Here is a 17,849-nt window from a genome sequence, read left to right on the forward strand (position 1 = left end):
GTTTGACTCCTGGTGACTTTATGAACAATATGAACATGATTTGCCAGTGCCTTCTTTCAAAATGTTTTCCCACTTTTTTGTATAGCTACAGACTTAATACTCTCTAGAGCAGTGGCCCCCAACCTTTTGGGCACCAGGAACCAGTTCCATGGAGAGAGGTTTTTCTGCGGGCCAGGGGAGGCATGGTTACACATGCTGCCTACATCCCGTGGATGGGGCTTAGCTTGTTTGCATGGATCGGTTACTGGCATGCCATGAACCGGTGCCGGTCCATGGACTGGGAATTGGGGATCCCTGCTGTAGTTTCTCAACCTCAGCCACTTTAAGATTTGTGGTCTCCAGCTCCCACAATTTTCTACCCAGCATGCTGGAAGTTGAAGTCCATATATCTTCAAAAGCAGCTGAGGTTTTGAAACACTATCCTAGAGGACTCACATTCAAGTATAGAAAATCTGCCTGGTTCCTGCTTAGTTCTTGTTACATGCCCGCCCAGGCAGTATTTCTCTGTTGCTTTATACATCCAAATGTGATGTTTCACATCCAAAACCTTAAACGTGCATATTACAGCATCTAATCTACACTGCACTGCTGGGAAAATGTATTCAAGTCTTTCAAGAACAATGTTTCTCAACCTAGCAACTTTTAAGATGTGTGGCCATGTCTGGAACTGAGGTCCACACATCTTAAAAGTTAGTAGGATGAGAAACATTGCTCTGGATAGAAACAAATACATACTTCTGCATATGCCCAAATATAATATTTTGGTAGACATCTACATTCTCTGATTTTGCTGAAGACCAAAGAACAAATTGGCAAGGTTCTATCAATGGTGTACCCAAAGATTAGATGTTAACAGACCATAGATTAGATAAGGTAAAGGTTCCCCTCGCACATATTTGCTAGTCGTTTCCGACTCTAGGGGATGGTACTCATCTTCATTTCAAGGCTGAAGAGCCAGCACTGTCTGAAGACAACTCCGTGGTCCTGTGACCAGCATGAGTAAATGCTGAAGGCGCACACAACAGTTACCTAGCCGCCCAGAGTCCTACAGGATTGGGCGGCATACAAATCTATTAAATTACTAAATTACTTCCCACCAAAGGTGGTCCCTATTTTTCTACTTGCATTTTCTGGTCAACAAGCTTAGCATCTTAGCCACTGAGCTACCATGTCCCTATAGATTAGAGACATCTCTGTACATTTCTGAACAAATAACATTTGACTAGGCTGCCTCAACATGGTAAGCAAAAACTGTATTATGGTTGAACTTAGCAAAAGCTTCTGTTTGCTGTTCTTACAAAAAAGTTCCTTTTGCTACCTGAAATTCAGCTATTTTACATTCTCTAAAGCAGTCGATTTAGATAAAACTAAAGCCATTGAAGCTTCTAGATAGATGTGTATTAATAAGACTGAAATGGTGGGAATTTAAAAGCATAAATGTGGGTTAGAGAAACTTCTGTAACCTCTATAATAAGAACCATAGCATTGAAACCTGTGCCACGTATTTCTAGAAACTATACCCTCCAGACTTTTTAAAAAAAATTTCCATTTATACAGCCTTCTACAGAGTACAGGTTCCTGCATTGAGAAACTATACAGTTTAACATCCATTTCAGGAGTAATAGTGTGCGAGAGAAGAATGCATAGTTTGGTAACGGTTCAAAATGGGCAAAGAGCATATAAAATAGAAATGCCAAAGTTTGCTGGATGAGGTAGTCCAGAATCACTTAGCAGAGCTGCAGTTCAAAAGCTTTTACCTGACAAATGCTGTTTATTGAATTCTTTATAGGCTATACTTATTACGTTACAAAGAGTGTACACATCTATGTTCAAATATACTTTCTAAAACAATGGTAAATAATGCTAAGTTAAGGAAATGAAATATTTCGCTTGTTTATTGGAAGCCATTCAGCTCATAGGTTTCAGATAATTTTTATTTTTTAAAAGAGCCCTCTAAAATTTATAATGTACTAGCCGATAATCTGCCATTGCCCGGGTATTTATTTATAGGGGGGAAATGTTCAGACCAAATGTAATTTCTAATATTGGATTTTCATCCCTACCAGAGGGAGCCTCCTTGTAGAGTATTGTGAAGCCTTTACCATAGCAATTCCACTGTGCTGTACAGTAGAATCCATTTTATGGCAGTACAGTAGAAGTAATTTAAAGGCACAACAGGCTGCATCTTAACAGAGATGTTAAGAGGGTTGTTAAGTCTGTGTCTCCCCCCCCCCCCCCCCCCAGCATTTGTCTCTAGAGAGTAATAGAGAGTAAGTCATCTGTGTACCAAGTTTGGTTGAAATTGCTCAAGGTATTCCAAAATTATGCTGGAACACACACACACTCGCACAGCCAAATTTTATTTATATTATATATGTTATATTTATGCTGATAACAAAAAGGCAACAGTAAAAAATATTGGGTTTCTGTCTGGATGGTCTCTTGTGACGAGCCGAAGACAGAGAGTGGAAGTGTGACCTTCCTCCCATATTTGGGCATACCAGGGGTTGTGACTTTAAATATATATATTTATATAATTGAATTGAATTGAATTTTATTATTTGTATGCCGCCCTTCTCCGGGAAGGACTCAGGGCGGCGAACAATTCAAAAGGGGAAAAGGGTAACATAAAAACGAAATACAGATAATTAAAATGAGCAAGAGTCACGCAACCATACAAGTCGAGAGGGGAGGGAACTCATCAACCCCAGGCCTGCCGGCAAAGCCAGGTTTTGACGGCTTTTCGGAAGGCCTGGAGAGAGGTGAGGGTCCGAATCCCTGCGGGGAGTTCGTTCCAGAGGGCTGGAGCTGCCACAGAGAAGGCCCTCCCCCGGGTAGTAGCCAGATGGCATTGGCTAGTAGATGGAACCCGGAGGAGGCCAACCCTGTGTGATCTAATGGGTCTGTGGGAGGTAATTGGCAGCAGGCGGTCTCAAGTACCCAGATCCAATACCATGAAGGGCTTTATAAGTTACGACTAGCACCTTGAAGCGTATCCAGAGACTGATCGGTAACCAGTGCAGCTCGCGGAGGATAGGTGTAACGTGGGTGTACCGAGGTGCACCCACAATCGCTCGCGCGGCTGCATTCTGGTATATGTATATATATATGTATATATATATGTGTATATATATATGTATATATATATGTATATATATATGTATATGTGTATGTATATATATATATATATATATATATATATATATATATATATATGTATGTATGTATGTATGTATGTATGTGTGTGTATGTATGTATGTATATATATATATTCAGATGATAAAGGAGGAGAACCTGTGGCTTAGTGGCTAACACAACTGCCTAATATGTAATATATGTATATATATATATGTAAAATATATATATTGCATTTTGTGCTGATATATATATATATATACACACACACACACACACACACACACACACACACGTTGTATTTGTGCTGATAAATGAATAAAGGAGACTAGTATAGATCTATTTCAAGCTATTTAGCTCTCATCAGCTAGCCATACCCTTACTGGGATTAGAATCTGTGCTGTATAATCCCAGTAAGGGTATGGCTAGTTGATGAGAGCTAAATAGCTTGAAATAGATCTATACTAGTCTCCCTTTATTTATTTATCAGCACAAATACAACATAAATGTAACAAAGGCAACAGTAAAATATTGGGTTTCTGTCTGGATGGTCTCTTGTGACGAGCCAATAGGCAGAGAATGGAAGCAGTAAACTTCCTCCCATATTTGGGCATACCAGGGGTTGTAACTCTAAATTATGTATGTATGTATGTATGTATGTATGTATGAATGTATGTATGTATGTATGTATGTATGTATGTATGTATGTATGTATGTATATAATGACACAGAGAAAGAACGTCAGTTCTTAATTTCCATCAAATGTTTATCTTCATAAATGGGTTTTACGAAGATTTCCACAGGATAAAAGAATCAGTTTGGATCGAGATCCAAGCAGTAGCGTCAGAAAAGTTTAATTTAGAGGAAGTACGGTAATTATGTTTTTAAAAGTTGCTTGAGCAGAGTTTTAGAGAAATCCACACTTTAAGCTCAACCAGTAACATCCAGGGAAAGGTCAGGGTTACGAGAAGTCATCTGCAAATAAATCCGTTTGGAGAGGTCTGGACCAACTCGCCTTGTTGTCGTCGTCACTCCATCGCCACGACGGACAGGAACCTCCGCAAGAAGATTGTGTCGCTCCTGCTCAGAAGTGTGACTGTCATAAGCCTGGAGGCAGCCAGAACACAAAACATTATTTCTATAAGTAAACATACATGTTCTTTTGGATAGTTCATAATTGTTTTGATACCTATGATAAATGTGTCGGGCAGAAGATGGAAAAGGAAAGTAGTGTGAAATTCTATTCCTAGCTGAGCAGCAATTTTTCCAACTTCAGTCATTCCATGGAAACTGATGACACGTAGACTAGAATCACATATGCATAGCTGACTACCAATAATGGGACCAAGTTAGGTCATCTTTTTAGGAGGATACTGTATCTACTTGCTTAGGGAATAAGCTCTCTTTAAGCACAATTAAATGTAGCATCTGAGTAATTAGGTAGGTTTCTGAAGTGAGGTGTGGGAGGAGTAACCAATGGTATTAACCCAGCCCTTTTGCCTAGAAGACTGAGGTAATCTTTTGAAGCCACACCTACATTCCTCCTTCTGACCTCTCCAGATTAACCTCAGTCTCCGGCCTAAAAGGAGTGTTTCTCTGACTCTCCCTTCATTTTGAAGACTTAGGATTTTTTCTACAGGGTTTTTTTCCTTAGAAATGGATTTTACCTTTATCCATCAACTGCATCGCTGCACCCCTCCTCTGCCATGCTCAGCACTGCTAGAATCCAAGCCTCGCTGCTTGCTAGCGTGTGCGCGCGCCCCAAGCGACCGGACGGTCACGTAAGAGGGGGGGAAGCCTCCGCATCGCGGGGGCGATAGGAGTGACCGTGCGGCCTCGGAAAAGGCCGACAAAGACCAGCGGAGGCCCGGGGATCCATCAGAGATCACCACAGCGCTCCCCAGCTCCAGGAGGAGGCTCGGACTGCAGGTCGGCGGTCGCCATCTTGCCATCGTCATCTTGAGCATGTGAATGAGCGTGTGATCGGCGTTCTCCTACGGATGCCGAAAGCGCTCAAAAGGCACCAGTGAAGCCAGAAGAGGCTGCCTTTAGGACCAACTCCGCCAGTGATGCGTGGAGGGCTCCAGAGCGGTGCCTGCCGGTGGCTCAGACCGCAGATCAGCGGCAGAAGAGAGAAGAACGCGGATTCAGGGACAGAAGGAGGAGATCCCCACGCCAGAAATGTTTCTACAGGTGCTCAAATCTCAGTGGGTGAAGCCAGGGTCTTTTCCCACTCCATGGGGAAATGAGAGGAAATTCTATAACCTTAACCCAACCTTTGCCCAAGCTCTCCAGGTTCCTGAGGTGGACAACCTGGTTGCCACCCTAGCTTCAGCGTCAGCGGTGATCACAGGGGACATCGCCAGCTGTCTCAAGGCAGAGGACATTGTACTGCGTAAGACGTTCCAAGCTATAACATGGGCCATTAGGGCAGCCGCTTCGGCTTCTTTTTTCAACAGGTCCACGGTGCTGTGGTTGGAGCAGCTGAGGGACAGGACTCCGGCCTCAGAAGTTCGTTTGTTGCAGGACATCTCCAAGATGCTGGCAGCCACGCAGTTCTCAGCAGATGCCACCCTGGACGCAGTTAAGTATGCGTCTCAGGCAATGTCATCTTCAGTGGCGTCTAGGCTCCTGCTGTGGTTACGCCACTGGCAGGCAGAGTCCCGGGTTAAGTGGCACTTAACAGGAGCAGACTACACTGGTGATAAGCTGTTCGGAACTGCGCTGGATCCTATCCTGGTGGAGGATAAGAACAAGCGGAAGGTCTTCCCAGCGACCACCAGACGCTCAGACTTCCGGCATGCTCCATATCCCAGGAGAACCTCGTACTGGCCGCCTGAAGTGGAGACCCAGAACCAGAGGTACCAGAACCCCAGGTTCCACAGGCAGGGGGATAGGCAGTTCCATAGAGGCAGGTTCAGAGGTCAACAGCAGGACAAGCGGCCCTTTCGAGGAGGAGGCGGTCACCCTTTCCGCAGGTTCAAGTGATCTGTCCGTGGATCACCCTATTGGCGGTCGCCTCTCCCTTTTCGCGAATGCCTGGGAACGAGTCACCTCAGATGAGTGGGTCCTCCAGACTGTAAGGCTCGGGCTGCAGTTGGAGTTTCGCTCACTACCCCCTAGTAGGTTCCTCACCTTCGCCTCCTCCACAGATCCGACCAAACGGGCCCTTAAGGCCAAGGCCAAACACCTGTTAGAGATCAGGGCCATTGAGAGGGTCCCAGAGAGGGAGAAGGGCTCCGGTTTCTACTTGAACCTATTCCTAGTCCCCAAGAGTTCAGGGGGGTGGAGAGCCATCCTGGATCTTAAACTACTCAATTCCAGGGTGGTCTTCCGTAAGTTTAAGATGGCCTCCTTAAAATCCATCTTAGAGGGCATCCGATCAGGCGATTTCCTGGCCTCCATCGATCTCATGGAGGCCTACCTTCACATCAGAATCGCCCCGGAACACTGCAAATTCCTTGGCAAGAGCCAAGGTGGCGCAGTGGTTAAATGCAGCACTGCAGGCTACTGCTAGATCAGCAGTTCAGCGGTTCAAATCTCACCGGCTCAGGGTTGACTCAGCCTTCCATCCTTCCGAGGTGGGTAAAATGAGGACCCAGATTGTTGGGGGCAATATGCTGACTCTCTGTAAACCGCTTAGAGAGGGCTGAAAGCCCTATGAAGCGGTATATAAGTCTACTGCTATTGCTATTGCTTAGGTTTTCCCACGAGGGCAACCACTTCCAATATAGGGCCCTTCCCTTTGGGCTGGCCTCAGCCCCCAGGACCTTCGCCAAGGTGTTGGCTGCAGCCGCAGGCCACCTGCGCTCCTTCCCAGTCCGTCTGTTCTGTTACTTAGACGACATCCTCGTCTTAGCTAGGTCCCCAGAATCTGCCAAGGAGGACCTGGGGACCACCATCGACACCCTCAGGGCTCTGGGATTCTCCATCAACTTGGAGAAGAGTCGCCTGGTCCCATCCACCAGACTCCAGCACCTAGGATCCATTATAGATTCAGTAGCTGGGGAGGTCTTCCTTTTGGCCACACCGTCCCTGGCTAGCAGACCTAGTGGATCTGTCCTCAGCCCCCCACTGGAGGATCCCAGCGGGGGAGGTGTCCCTACACCAGGAGTCCCTGGAGCATCCGGATCCGGAGTGGCTTCATCTGACCATCTGGCGATTGAGCGGGAGCAGCTGAGTGAGGCTCATTTTTCCGAGAAGGTCATTAAGACCGTGGAGGCGTCCAGGAGACAGTCCACCACTCGTATTTACAATGCCTCCTGGGTGGCCTTCACAGACTGGTGCCAAGCTAAGGATCTCCGCCCAGCTTCAGCCTCTGTACCACAGGTTCTGGACTTCCTCCAGGAGGGACTAGAGAAGGGTTTGGCCCCTAGCCAAGGTCTCCGCCCTTTCTACGGTCCTGAGGGGGGTGAATGCTCCCCCTTTATCCCAACATCCGGTCCTAAGGCGCTTCCTCAAGGGAGTGGCGAATCTGAAACCCCCAGTGGTCCATCGAATCTCCACCTGGGACCTACACACAGTCCTCCAGGCCTTGACGGAGGCACCATTTGAACCCTTGAGGGAGGTTTCCGTTCAGTTTTTGACCCTTAAGGTCGTCTTCCTGGTTGCCATCACCTCAGCCACGAGAGTATCTGAGATCAACGCTCTCTCCAACAGAGCGGATCTCTGCACCTTTCTAGAGAACCGGGTCATCCTCAGGCTGGACCCCGCGTTCATGCCCAAGGTCAATTCCCCATTCCACAGGGCCCTAGAGATAGTACTGCTGGATTTCTGTCCGCAACCCTCCAGGGATAGGGAAAGATCTTGGCACAGATTGGACGTCAGAAGGGCCTTGCACATTTACCTGAAGCGCACAGCCCCCTTTAGGCATTCGGAAGCCCTCTTCGTATCCTATCAGCCATCCACCCGAGGTGCCAGGGTTTCCCCGGCCACCATTAGCAGGTGGATTAGAGCGGCCATCTCTCAGGCCTACGGGGCACGGGGACTTCAGGTCCCAGAGGGCATCCCAGCGCACTCCACCAGAAGTGCGGCCACCTCAGCAGCCTGGTCCACCCAGGCACCCATAGAGGAGATTTGCAGGGCTGCCGTCTGGTCTTTTCCCTCACCTTTCATTAGGCATTATCGGCTAGACGCTTACGCCTCTGCGGAAGCAGCCTTCGGCAGGAGGGTGTTGCAGGGAGTCCTTGACTCTCCAGGGGCTCAGGCCCATTAACTCCCTCCTAGGACATCTAGCTTTGGTATGTCCCATTGGTTACTCCTCCCACACCTCACTTCGGAAACTGGCAGTTGGTCTTACCTGAACTGCATGTTTAGAAGAAGGTGTGGGAGGAGTCACTTCTCCCCCTGTGCAGGGCGCCCTGCGCCAAGGGCCTGAGTTAGCTCAGTGGTCAAGCAATAGCAGACAGGAAGGATTTGTGTTGTGCTGTTCTTTGTCTGTCCTTCCTTTAGGGACGTAGGTGTGGCCTCAAAAGATTACCTCAGTCTCCTAGGCAAAAGGGCTGGGTTAATACCATTGGTTACTCCTCCCACACCTTCTTCAAAACATGCAGTTCAGGTAAGACCAACTGCCATTCTCGACTTACAACCATTCGTTTAGTGACTCTTTGAAGTTACACCAGCACTGAAAAAAGTGACTTACGACCGCTTTTCACATAACCGTTGCAGGATCCCCATGCTCATGTAATCAAAATTCGGATGCTTGGCAACTGGATCACATTTATGAGGGTTGCAGTGCCCCAGAGTCATGTAAATCACCTTTTGTGACTGTCTGACAAGCAAAGTCAATGGGGAACCTAGATTCACTCAGCAACTCTGTTACTAACTTAACAAGTGCAGTGATTCACTTAACAACTCTGGCAAGAAAAGATGTAAAATGAAGCAAAATTCTATAACTATCTTGCTTAACAACAATTGAGCTCAATTGTGGTCGTATGTTGAGGACAATACTTTTGTCAATGGTTCTGAAGTACTGGAATATCATCCAACAGAATATATGAAAAACAAAAATCAGTTTACTTCCAAAATCTAGGTTTTCTATGTGAAACAGTCTCTTTTTTCTTGTACCATCTGAGAATTTCAGCATGAGATTTTAAATTTCTTCTGCTAGCTGGATATGAATTGGCATGCACACATTGAATATACCTTCTTATAGAAATGTAAAGCCTTGCCTGTATCAGAAGCAGAGGAGAAGGGTACTGGGCTACAATGGCATTGGCCATCTCCAGACTGACTCGGTTGAGTTGCTGAATCTGTCTCTTCCATACCTGAAGCAGTCCTTTTCCAGTACGATCCACTTTCACACCTCTACACCAGTCTCCCTCAAGGCAGAAGGAGAAGCTGGTTTTATTTTTTTCCTTTCTACAAAAAACGACAAGGAAGAAATGTGGCAAAATATTGAAACAAACCATCTCTTGTGATGTTTTTGTTGCTGTATGCAAATCAAAAGCTGGAAGATGGGATCTTCATACAGATGCCATATTTGAAGTCGGGCACTTTGTTTGACGGAATGATATTTGAAGGAATTGGATTACTTCGAGAGATAAGCACAATATGGGCCAAACTCGTCTCTTTTCTAAAACATCTGGCAAACACGTGCTTCATTACTTTGCCTACATCTTAATTGCTAAATTTTGATGTAAATAACCCCTTTTGTAAGGCATCTACCTATAGTGCGCAGTGACACCAAGACTTTCCTTGCAAAACAGACGAAGATGATTTGTGGTAGAAAATTAGAAATGAAATAAAATAGGAACAAGACGCAGATTACGGCAAATGTGCCAGGAATTCACAGAATGTATTTATTTAATGGGTTTTTTAGGGCTACCAACTCAAACAATTGAGTAGGCAGTATACAACACAGAGAATAAACGGGAAAAAAGCTAACATTAAAAAAGCAACCCAAAATATAAAATAAAAACCAAGCACGGCAATGAAACAAACAAATAGAGACAACTCCGCTGGTCACAAATGTCTGGGGAAAATGTAGCTTTTTATTTTTTTACATTTTTTACATTTTTAAAAAATGTATTTTTTAGGAAAAAATATGGCTTTTCTAAAAGTAACCATATTTGGCTCTTAAAAAAGGGAACCTGGAGCATGGCCTCCTCGTAGGGGTATATGGGGTGAGCAGGTGCTCCTGAAATTGAGTAGGGCTTTAATGCTGATAACCAGGACTTTGAATTGCACTTAGAAGCCTCTTGGGAGCCATGGCTGCTCATGAAGTAGCCATATCACATAGATACAACAAGCTGCACTGTGCAACGTTGCATTCTGGACCAACTTAAGCTTTCAGGTGCTCTTCTAGTGAAGCACCATGCACAGATGCTGCAATCGTCCTATCAGGAATGATTAAAGCACAAGTGACCATGAGCAAATCCTGTCCAGGAATGTATGCAATGGGTACACAAGATAGCCTTAGATACTATGCATATACTCTTTGTTAGCTCACTCACTTGAATGGGGCTTCAGCCACAGCCTTAGTGAACATACTAGCAAATTCTCCAAACTCCTTCCAGTTTGCAAGCACTTGAACCTGGACACCTGTGTGAAGCTGCAGCTCAACCAGAGCCTGAACAAGCAAGGATGAAAACAGACGTATCTTAAAAAAATATATATATCAAGAAAGACACTAGACATAAGTTACTATTTCATAACGGGTGGCACTATTTCCTTCAGGATGGCCACTCTTCCAGCTCATTGGATCCAAAAACATTTCCCTCTGCCCCCAGTAGTTCAGAGCGTCGTTATCTCTTTTTGGCCGGCATATTCTGCTGTCCTGAGTACCATTTTATAAGGCAGTCTTTTCCGATCCAGTGCCTTTCAGTTGTATTCGGATCACAACTCCCCAAATTCCAAGCTAGCACTTGGCCACTAGGAAGAGCACCAGATCAGAATGAACAATTCTGTGATTAGGATGAATGGGGATGGAATTAAAAGTTTCCTGGAATCTAGAAATAGCTGTATAAGCTGTGTTCTTTCATAATTTAAGTATGCCATCTTAATGCTGAACAAAAACAGACTTCAAAACCCATTAAATTGCTATTTATTTATTTATTTATAAAATTTATATGCTGCCCAATCCCGAAGGACTCTGGGCGGCTTACAAAAAAGAGAAGAAAAAAAATTGGCTAGGGTTGCTTCTCTAATGTCTGAATGTCATGATTCCTGGCATCCTTCACTCACCTATCTTCCTTGCTGATTGCATCATGCAGTCTCCTCCTTTCAATCTGTGCATCTGAAGCCTACCTTATTTAGTTTAATATGTGGATGTGTATTGCAAGGAGAGACATTTCAGGGTTCACCATTAGCCTCCCTTGGAGATTGAAGCCCGATCTGGCAGCAGAAAAAACATCATTTCCAGAAGAGGTGATGATCCCAAGGAAGAATCTGAGACATGGCTGAGATAGCCAGCCACACAACCCTCTGCACCAGGTTTACTTACTTCTTCCACATCCAGCCTAGACAACTGAGAAACTGGAATGGCCTTTTCTTTCCGTTTCCTTGGCTTGCCTTCCTCCTGTGCCTTGCTGCTACTTTGCTCTGCTTGCTGCAGCTTCTTTTGTGACTTGGGTTTCTGAGAACTGAAGACACAATTCAATTCACTGATGTATACATTAGTGGTGGGATTCAATTTTTTTCACTACTGGTTCTGTGGGCATGGCATGGTGTGGCTTGGTGGGCATGGCAGGGGAAAGATACTGCAAAATCCCCATTTCCACCCCACCCCACTAACCTGCTTTCCAGCTCCATTCTGCACAGGGCAACAGAAGATGATGCAGCCAATCAGCTGGGACTCGGTAGGCATAGAATGGATGGGGGCGAGGCCAGTCAGAGGTGGTCTTTGCCGGTTCTCTGAACTACTCAAAATTTCTGCTACTGGGTCTCCAGAACTGGTCAGAACCGACTGAATACCACCTCTGGACTATAAACCTTGGATTCATTTCAAGGAGATCATCTCAGCTTCTGAAACTGTAGCCGTGGATGGGCAATATCTGGGGAGGTGTTAGGAGATACCCAAACTCTGGCCTTTTGGGTTGTGGCACTCTGCTCTAGAACTACTTCCTAATAGAAGTGTATTCCCAATATTTTAATGTCAGCTGCTGTTGAAGCTGCATCTTTTTATCTGGGCCTCCTCTGAGAGGTTAACCATAGTATCAGCCTAGCCAATCCAATCTGCAGGGTGGGTACACTCCGGACTACTTTAGTTAAACAATGCCATCTAGTGGGATCCCAGGACTGTGCCTTCTTAAATGAGGTTCCCTGAGATTTGAACAACCCCCACCCTAAGGTGTTTCCCAGGGCCTCAAAGATCAAATTATGAGATTTCAGAGGGTAGGAATTTCTTCCGTGTTTTAAGCAGTAATTTATCTTGGAGTGGCCTGGCCTATCAAGAACAGAAAGCATCTGATTTAAAGGATCGATGTATGTCAGATAGATAGATAGATAGATAGATAGATAGATAGATAGATAGATAGATAGATAGATAGATAGATGATAGATAGATAGATATTTATTTATTTATTTATTATTTCAGAAATGAAAAGTAAATTTTAACCTGAAGTGTTTTTCTAGTTCTGTTACTGCCAATGACAGCGTTTTCCCAGGAATTTTCTCTGTGATGTTCGCCACAAAACTCTGCAGTGTTTCAGATGGACTTTCCATCCTAGGCTGCAAAAATTCAAAAGGTCAGAAAGGATAGTTCTTTAGCTCTTTGGACTGAAGCAAAGATGTGCAGCCCTTCCAGCCTCTTAGACACAGCTCAGATGATTTCTCCTGCTAAAGCAACAGAAACGCCTTGGTGGACTATTCCAAAGGATCATTTTATCCAGCATTTTGCATTGCGCAGTGTTGACCCAATGCACTTGACTAGCCCATCCTGAGAACCAGAGATCGTTCTCACTGTGGCTTCCCAGCAAGAGGAGGAGATATTCAGCAACTAGGCCTGGTGGCCACTGAGAGCCCACTGCTTTGGAAATCAAAATGCAATGCCCAAAGGAAATAATCAAGGTGCATAGCAGTGTTAGTTACACAGTACATTCTGTAGGGAGTCTCCTCCTAAAGAGAAGTCAAAAAGATGCATTCATATTTATACGTGTCAGAAAGGAGACGAAAATGCTGCATGCATACATGTCCATAAATAATAGCATAATAAATCTCAAGATTATTTCTTGCCCTTCTGCTATCTACAAATAAATTTTGGATTACTTCCTGCCCTTCCTCAGATTACTTCCTACAGGGAATAATGGTCTTAGTTAGGAAAACAAAACAAAACATTTGCATCTTGAAATTCAAGAGTTGCAATGGAATGTACTGATAAGAACTTACAATAGGCCACTGTAAAGCTAAATGTAGCAAGGCCACATTCTTTTTGTTTCAAATCCTTTCCATTCTAGTGAAAACTGATGTTCTCCATTCTCCAATTCTGCTCCCTAAATTTGTCAAGCAAAAGCATTGCAGCTGATACACCCATAAGGAGGGCTGGTCAGTTTTGGACGCATCAACTTTTCATAATAAATGAGAACATTCACTGCCCCTGAGTCTCCTTACTCTTTATTTCACAGTGGGAAATCTGATTCATTATTTAAAAAACACGTGTTGTGTGTTGTATTTTAGAACAAGAGATTTTTGTTTTGCTTTGCGCTTTTAGGGTTGGACATTGCTAGACCGATCTTACCTGCTTGCCGTTATGAATCATTGCAATGAAGTCTGGGAGCAGCACTGGCACTAGGACATTGGGTTCTTCCATCCAGTTGTCTTCTTCAGCCTTCAAGCCAAAGCATACATTTAAAATAGGAAGGACAAAAATAGAAGGACAGTTACCATTAGTAAAAAGGAACAACAATTAGGTCATGGCCAGGATTCCTTCAGAAGAAAAGATTAACCAAGGAAACTTCATTAATCAAAACTACCAAACAAAAGACTGCGGGGGAGGACACATACTATCATACCTGTGCTAGGCCAGTTCTCCTTCTCCAGGTGATGCTGCAGGGCACAATTTGGCTCTCAATCACATAGCTACTCTCCATTGACTGCAAAGCAGCAAGGATCTCATCCGCACCATTAATCTGTAAGAGACCTATTGGAGGCTGTGATTCAAGATGGATTCCCTAAGAAGGAGAAGAACAGATAAGAAAGCCAAGTGTGTGTGTGTGGGGGGGGAACCATACCTGGGTCTAACACTATTCCAATGTGTTTCAGACACTGCTCTGGTCTTTGGGCTTTGCGAAGTTGGGCCAAAGCTGCTTTCCTCTGTTTCTCTTGCTCCTGCAGCTGCTTCTGAGCTCCTTGCTCTTTGCCCTTCTGCAGGGCAGCCTGGCAAGCTTTGTCCAAATCCTGATGGTTCTTTCTTGTACTTGTCTGAAGAGGAAAGGACTTCAGGCATATTTGGCGGGTACCATCCTGCATCTTATTATCAGGGATGCGAACTGGGAGCTGGGGCAAGGATTGTGACTTAGCATCCCATGAATATAGCTCTTGATCACTGTCTGAAAATTCCCAAGTGCTGGGTGCCACGTTTTCTTGGAGATCTGAGCCAGCAGGTAGTGGCTCCTGCCAGCAAGTGGGCACCCATTCTTCATCACTGACACAGGGCCTATTTTGCCCACTGAGCTCTTGGGCACTCTTTGTTTGGATCTTAGTAAACGAAGGAGCGGTTGTAGAGGGTCCGGCTACCAGCAACTTCCTTTGCAGCCTTTCGGCCAAGGGGACAAGCATTTCTTCCTCCTCCTCCTCCTCACTCTTGCTACTGAGCTGCAGTCTCACATCTGTAGAAGCAGCCATCTTGACTGAATTGCATGGACCATAGGGCTTTTTCCTGGCAGGTGAGCAAAGGAATGAATCTTCCGAGTCTGAGCTAGAGAGCACAACTATTTGGTTCTCAGGAGAAGGCTGGAGGCTGGTTTGTGGGTCAGAAGGAGGTTTGTTTACAGAAAGGAAAACTGGTAGTTCTTCACAGTTGCTCTCATCCAGTTCTGAGAACATGATGTTTAGCTTCAGGCACTGAAGAGACTGCGCTGGGTTGGAGTGGCATCTGAGGGGGGGAAAGCAAATTGTTGAATTCAACAACAGAAAGTTCTCCCTCTTCAAAAGTCACATTCCTTCAAGGATACTTGATCAGGGTCTAATGCTAGAAAAGAATCAGCCAACTGTGAGAGAGATCAATCAAAACCAAGTCACCAGATCTCAGCATTTATTTGTTCCTTCTATTCTCCTGCCCAGTGTACTCCTGCATGAGGAATGCCTATACTTCTGCAAGTCAGGATAAGGAGTGTAAGTTTCCACATTGGGTTTAGCTAATGTAATGTCAAAACAATCTTCAGTACAGTTTCCCCCAAGTGATTCTTCTCCATGTGTGTTCGTGATATAGTCCCTAAAATTTCCAACCAGCATAAGCAATGCCCATGTTTTAAGAATTTAGAGACCCGAAGACTGTTTATCTCAAAAGATAACTGATCACATAGCTTGGAATTCTGGATGCTGTGGAAAAATACATTTCTCTTCCTCCTGCAGCTGCTTGGAGTCTTGGAGCTATTTGGAGCTACTGAAGAGGTCTAATCTGAGGAACAGGAAAAAGATATTTTCCAGCCACATATTAATCCATTGCCTTCTGTGGGCTCCCCTACTAGTTCCCAGGAGTTGCAGATGATCTGACTACCCAAGTGAAAATGGGTCATGCCCCCAGGAACTCTACAATTAGTTATTCAGCCCTGGTTGCTAAACAGTTCATGTGTGGAAGGGGGGAACACTATTATTCCTTGTGGTCACCCTATAACCCACAAAGAAACATCTGCAATAAGGGCAGCGTCAAAAGTCAGTGGAGTGGACCTTTCCCACTGACCTGCCAAGGATTTATGGTAATAACTCATCGCTGATGTCTTCCTTCTATATTTTCAAAAGGACTATATTTTATCATGTATTCATATTACTAATTTGTTCTCAGGGATTGTACAATAAAAAAATTAAAGTTACCCACCAAATTGGCAGAACAGGAAGGTCTATAGAGCCTTACAAAGTGAGAGAATCAAGTTTTCAGGGGAACTCCAAAATTCCATTTTTCTGGAATTCCAAAAAACAAGGGACCATTACAATAAGGGGCCATAGCAGTTCTTTTGCCCACTTCTCCCCCAGTCATTTGTCTGCCTGAGGGTTTTTAATGAGTCAGAATGCAAGATCTCAAATATCATCATCTATCTTTTCTTTTTCCTATATTACGGCCAGACAAAATCAACATACAGTAATTGATTTTTACATACACAATATTGATCTCCATATATTCTAGCTATTTGCATTAAGATATACTCCAAATTTACTTACAAGAGAAAGGTTCATAAACTACAATTTCTTTGATGTGAAACAAGCAGGATTCTGTCACCAATTATGTGTATTTCTCCTAGGGAAAGAGAATACCCATTATGAAATGAATTGTGTTGCCTGTTATTTTAATTGTATATTTTATTCCCAAACAGCACAGAATGACACTTCTACTTATAAAGTGATAAAGATGGATATGGAACAACTCAAATAGGAGAACCAGAGCCAATATTATTCAATTGCACTGAAACTACACCTTAGATGAAAGACTGATTTTGTATTGCTTTACCAGTATTATCTTCCCTGTTTATAATTTAAAAGCAATCCTACACTAAAATGGCCCATCAATCTCTTTTCCCCTCCCAGGAAGATAGTTTGCTTTGGAAGGATGAAGCCTCTTTGAAGAATTTTCATCTTTTTAATGAGTTGTTGCAAATTCTGTTTCTGATTGTTAAAGTTTTGACTTTTTTATTGAGTAGGGTTCATTTCTAAGTAGACAGATAGAATATATTGCAGTGGGAGGCATATCCAGCTACATCCCTGCGCAGGAAAGTGGATCTGCTCAGTACACATACACATAGGATTAACTGCTTCAACTTGCTGTTGGCAATAACACTTTAAAAAAAAAACCAAAAACAGTTAGAATGATGACAAGGTTGACTCAGCCTTCCATCCGTGGGTAAAATGAGGACCCAGATTGTTGGGGGTGATATGTTGGCTCTGTAAAAACTGCTTAGAGAGGGCTGTAAAAGCACTGTGAAGCAGTATATAAGTCTAAGTGCTATTGTTATAAGCCTATCTCACTGATGGGGTGACAACAAAGATTAAGGAAATGTTGTGCGAACATAACTAAAGAAGATATCAGAGAAAGCTTACAACATTGTCCAATGGTACCATATCTCCCCCACTATATAAATATTTATAAAATATGCCCCATTCCAAGCACATCATAACTTTTTTTAAAATCTTGAAAGTATTACGGAAAGATTTGTCTAAAATCTTATAACATAAATATCAGATTTGTTTGAAGAAAAAGAACTACTGTACTATATATTAAAAGCGAGTTTGAACCAGCTATGGAATTCAGCTTGCTGGCTTTATGCCCTAATTGGTGGATGAAAGGAAGGAAAAAGGGAGGGAGGGGAAAAGGAAGGAGAGAAGGAAGCAAGGAAGTAAGATATTTTCTGTTTACGCAAACCGCCTTAAAATATTACTCCACCCTTCATCACGTGAACTCGGGTGCTGGTCCTCCAGAATTCTCCGTTTACAAAACCACACGAAACGTTTCGGCTCTCACCCCCTCGCTTTCGATCTCTTTGCAAAACCAGACCCTGCACCTCCGAAGCCAGGCGCTTCGCTCATTCATTCAAAACGTTCGTTCAAATCGCGCGCTCGCCGCCGCC

At 44.1% G+C, this 17,849-nt stretch overlaps 1 protein-coding gene across 1 annotated transcript; it reads right to left on the bottom strand.

Annotated features, from left to right (window-relative positions):
• Positions 1-3,987: 3,987 nt before the first annotated feature.
• EME1 (essential meiotic structure-specific endonuclease 1) lies at positions 3,988-17,822 on the bottom strand. Its single transcript, XM_032211228.1, has 10 exons — positions 17,744-17,822; positions 16,450-16,525; positions 14,304-15,166; positions 14,085-14,212; positions 13,811-13,900; positions 12,692-12,804; positions 11,579-11,717; positions 10,590-10,705; positions 9,306-9,495; positions 3,988-4,242 (listed from the first exon to the last, which is right to left on the bottom strand). The coding sequence occupies exons 3-10, from the start codon at positions 15,115-15,117 to the stop codon at positions 4,066-4,068; spliced, it is 1,767 nt and encodes a 588-aa protein (XP_032067119.1). The 5' UTR covers positions 15,118-15,166; positions 16,450-16,525; positions 17,744-17,822; the 3' UTR covers positions 3,988-4,065.
• Between the last annotated feature and the right edge of the window lie 27 nt (positions 17,823-17,849).

This window comes from Thamnophis elegans, chromosome 2 (assembly GCF_009769535.1).
Source record: "Thamnophis elegans isolate rThaEle1 chromosome 2, rThaEle1.pri, whole genome shotgun sequence".
Classification (NCBI taxonomy): Eukaryota; Metazoa; Chordata; class Lepidosauria; order Squamata; family Colubridae; genus Thamnophis; species Thamnophis elegans.

Excerpts from the sequence above, each read along its gene's own strand:
- EME1 (XM_032211228.1), bottom strand. The coding sequence starts at position 15,117 with ATGTTCTCAGAACTGGATGAGAGCAACTGTGAAGAACTACCAGTTTTC. Across the intron at positions 14,213-14,303 it reads TGGAATAGTGTTAGACCCAG|GTCTCTTACAGATTAATGGT; the intron begins GTATGGTTCCCC and ends AGCCTCCAATAG. Across the intron at positions 9,496-10,589 it reads GTGGCTGAAGCCCCATTCAA|AAAGGAAAAAAATAAAACCA; the intron begins GTGAGTGAGCTA and ends CGTTTTTTGTAG.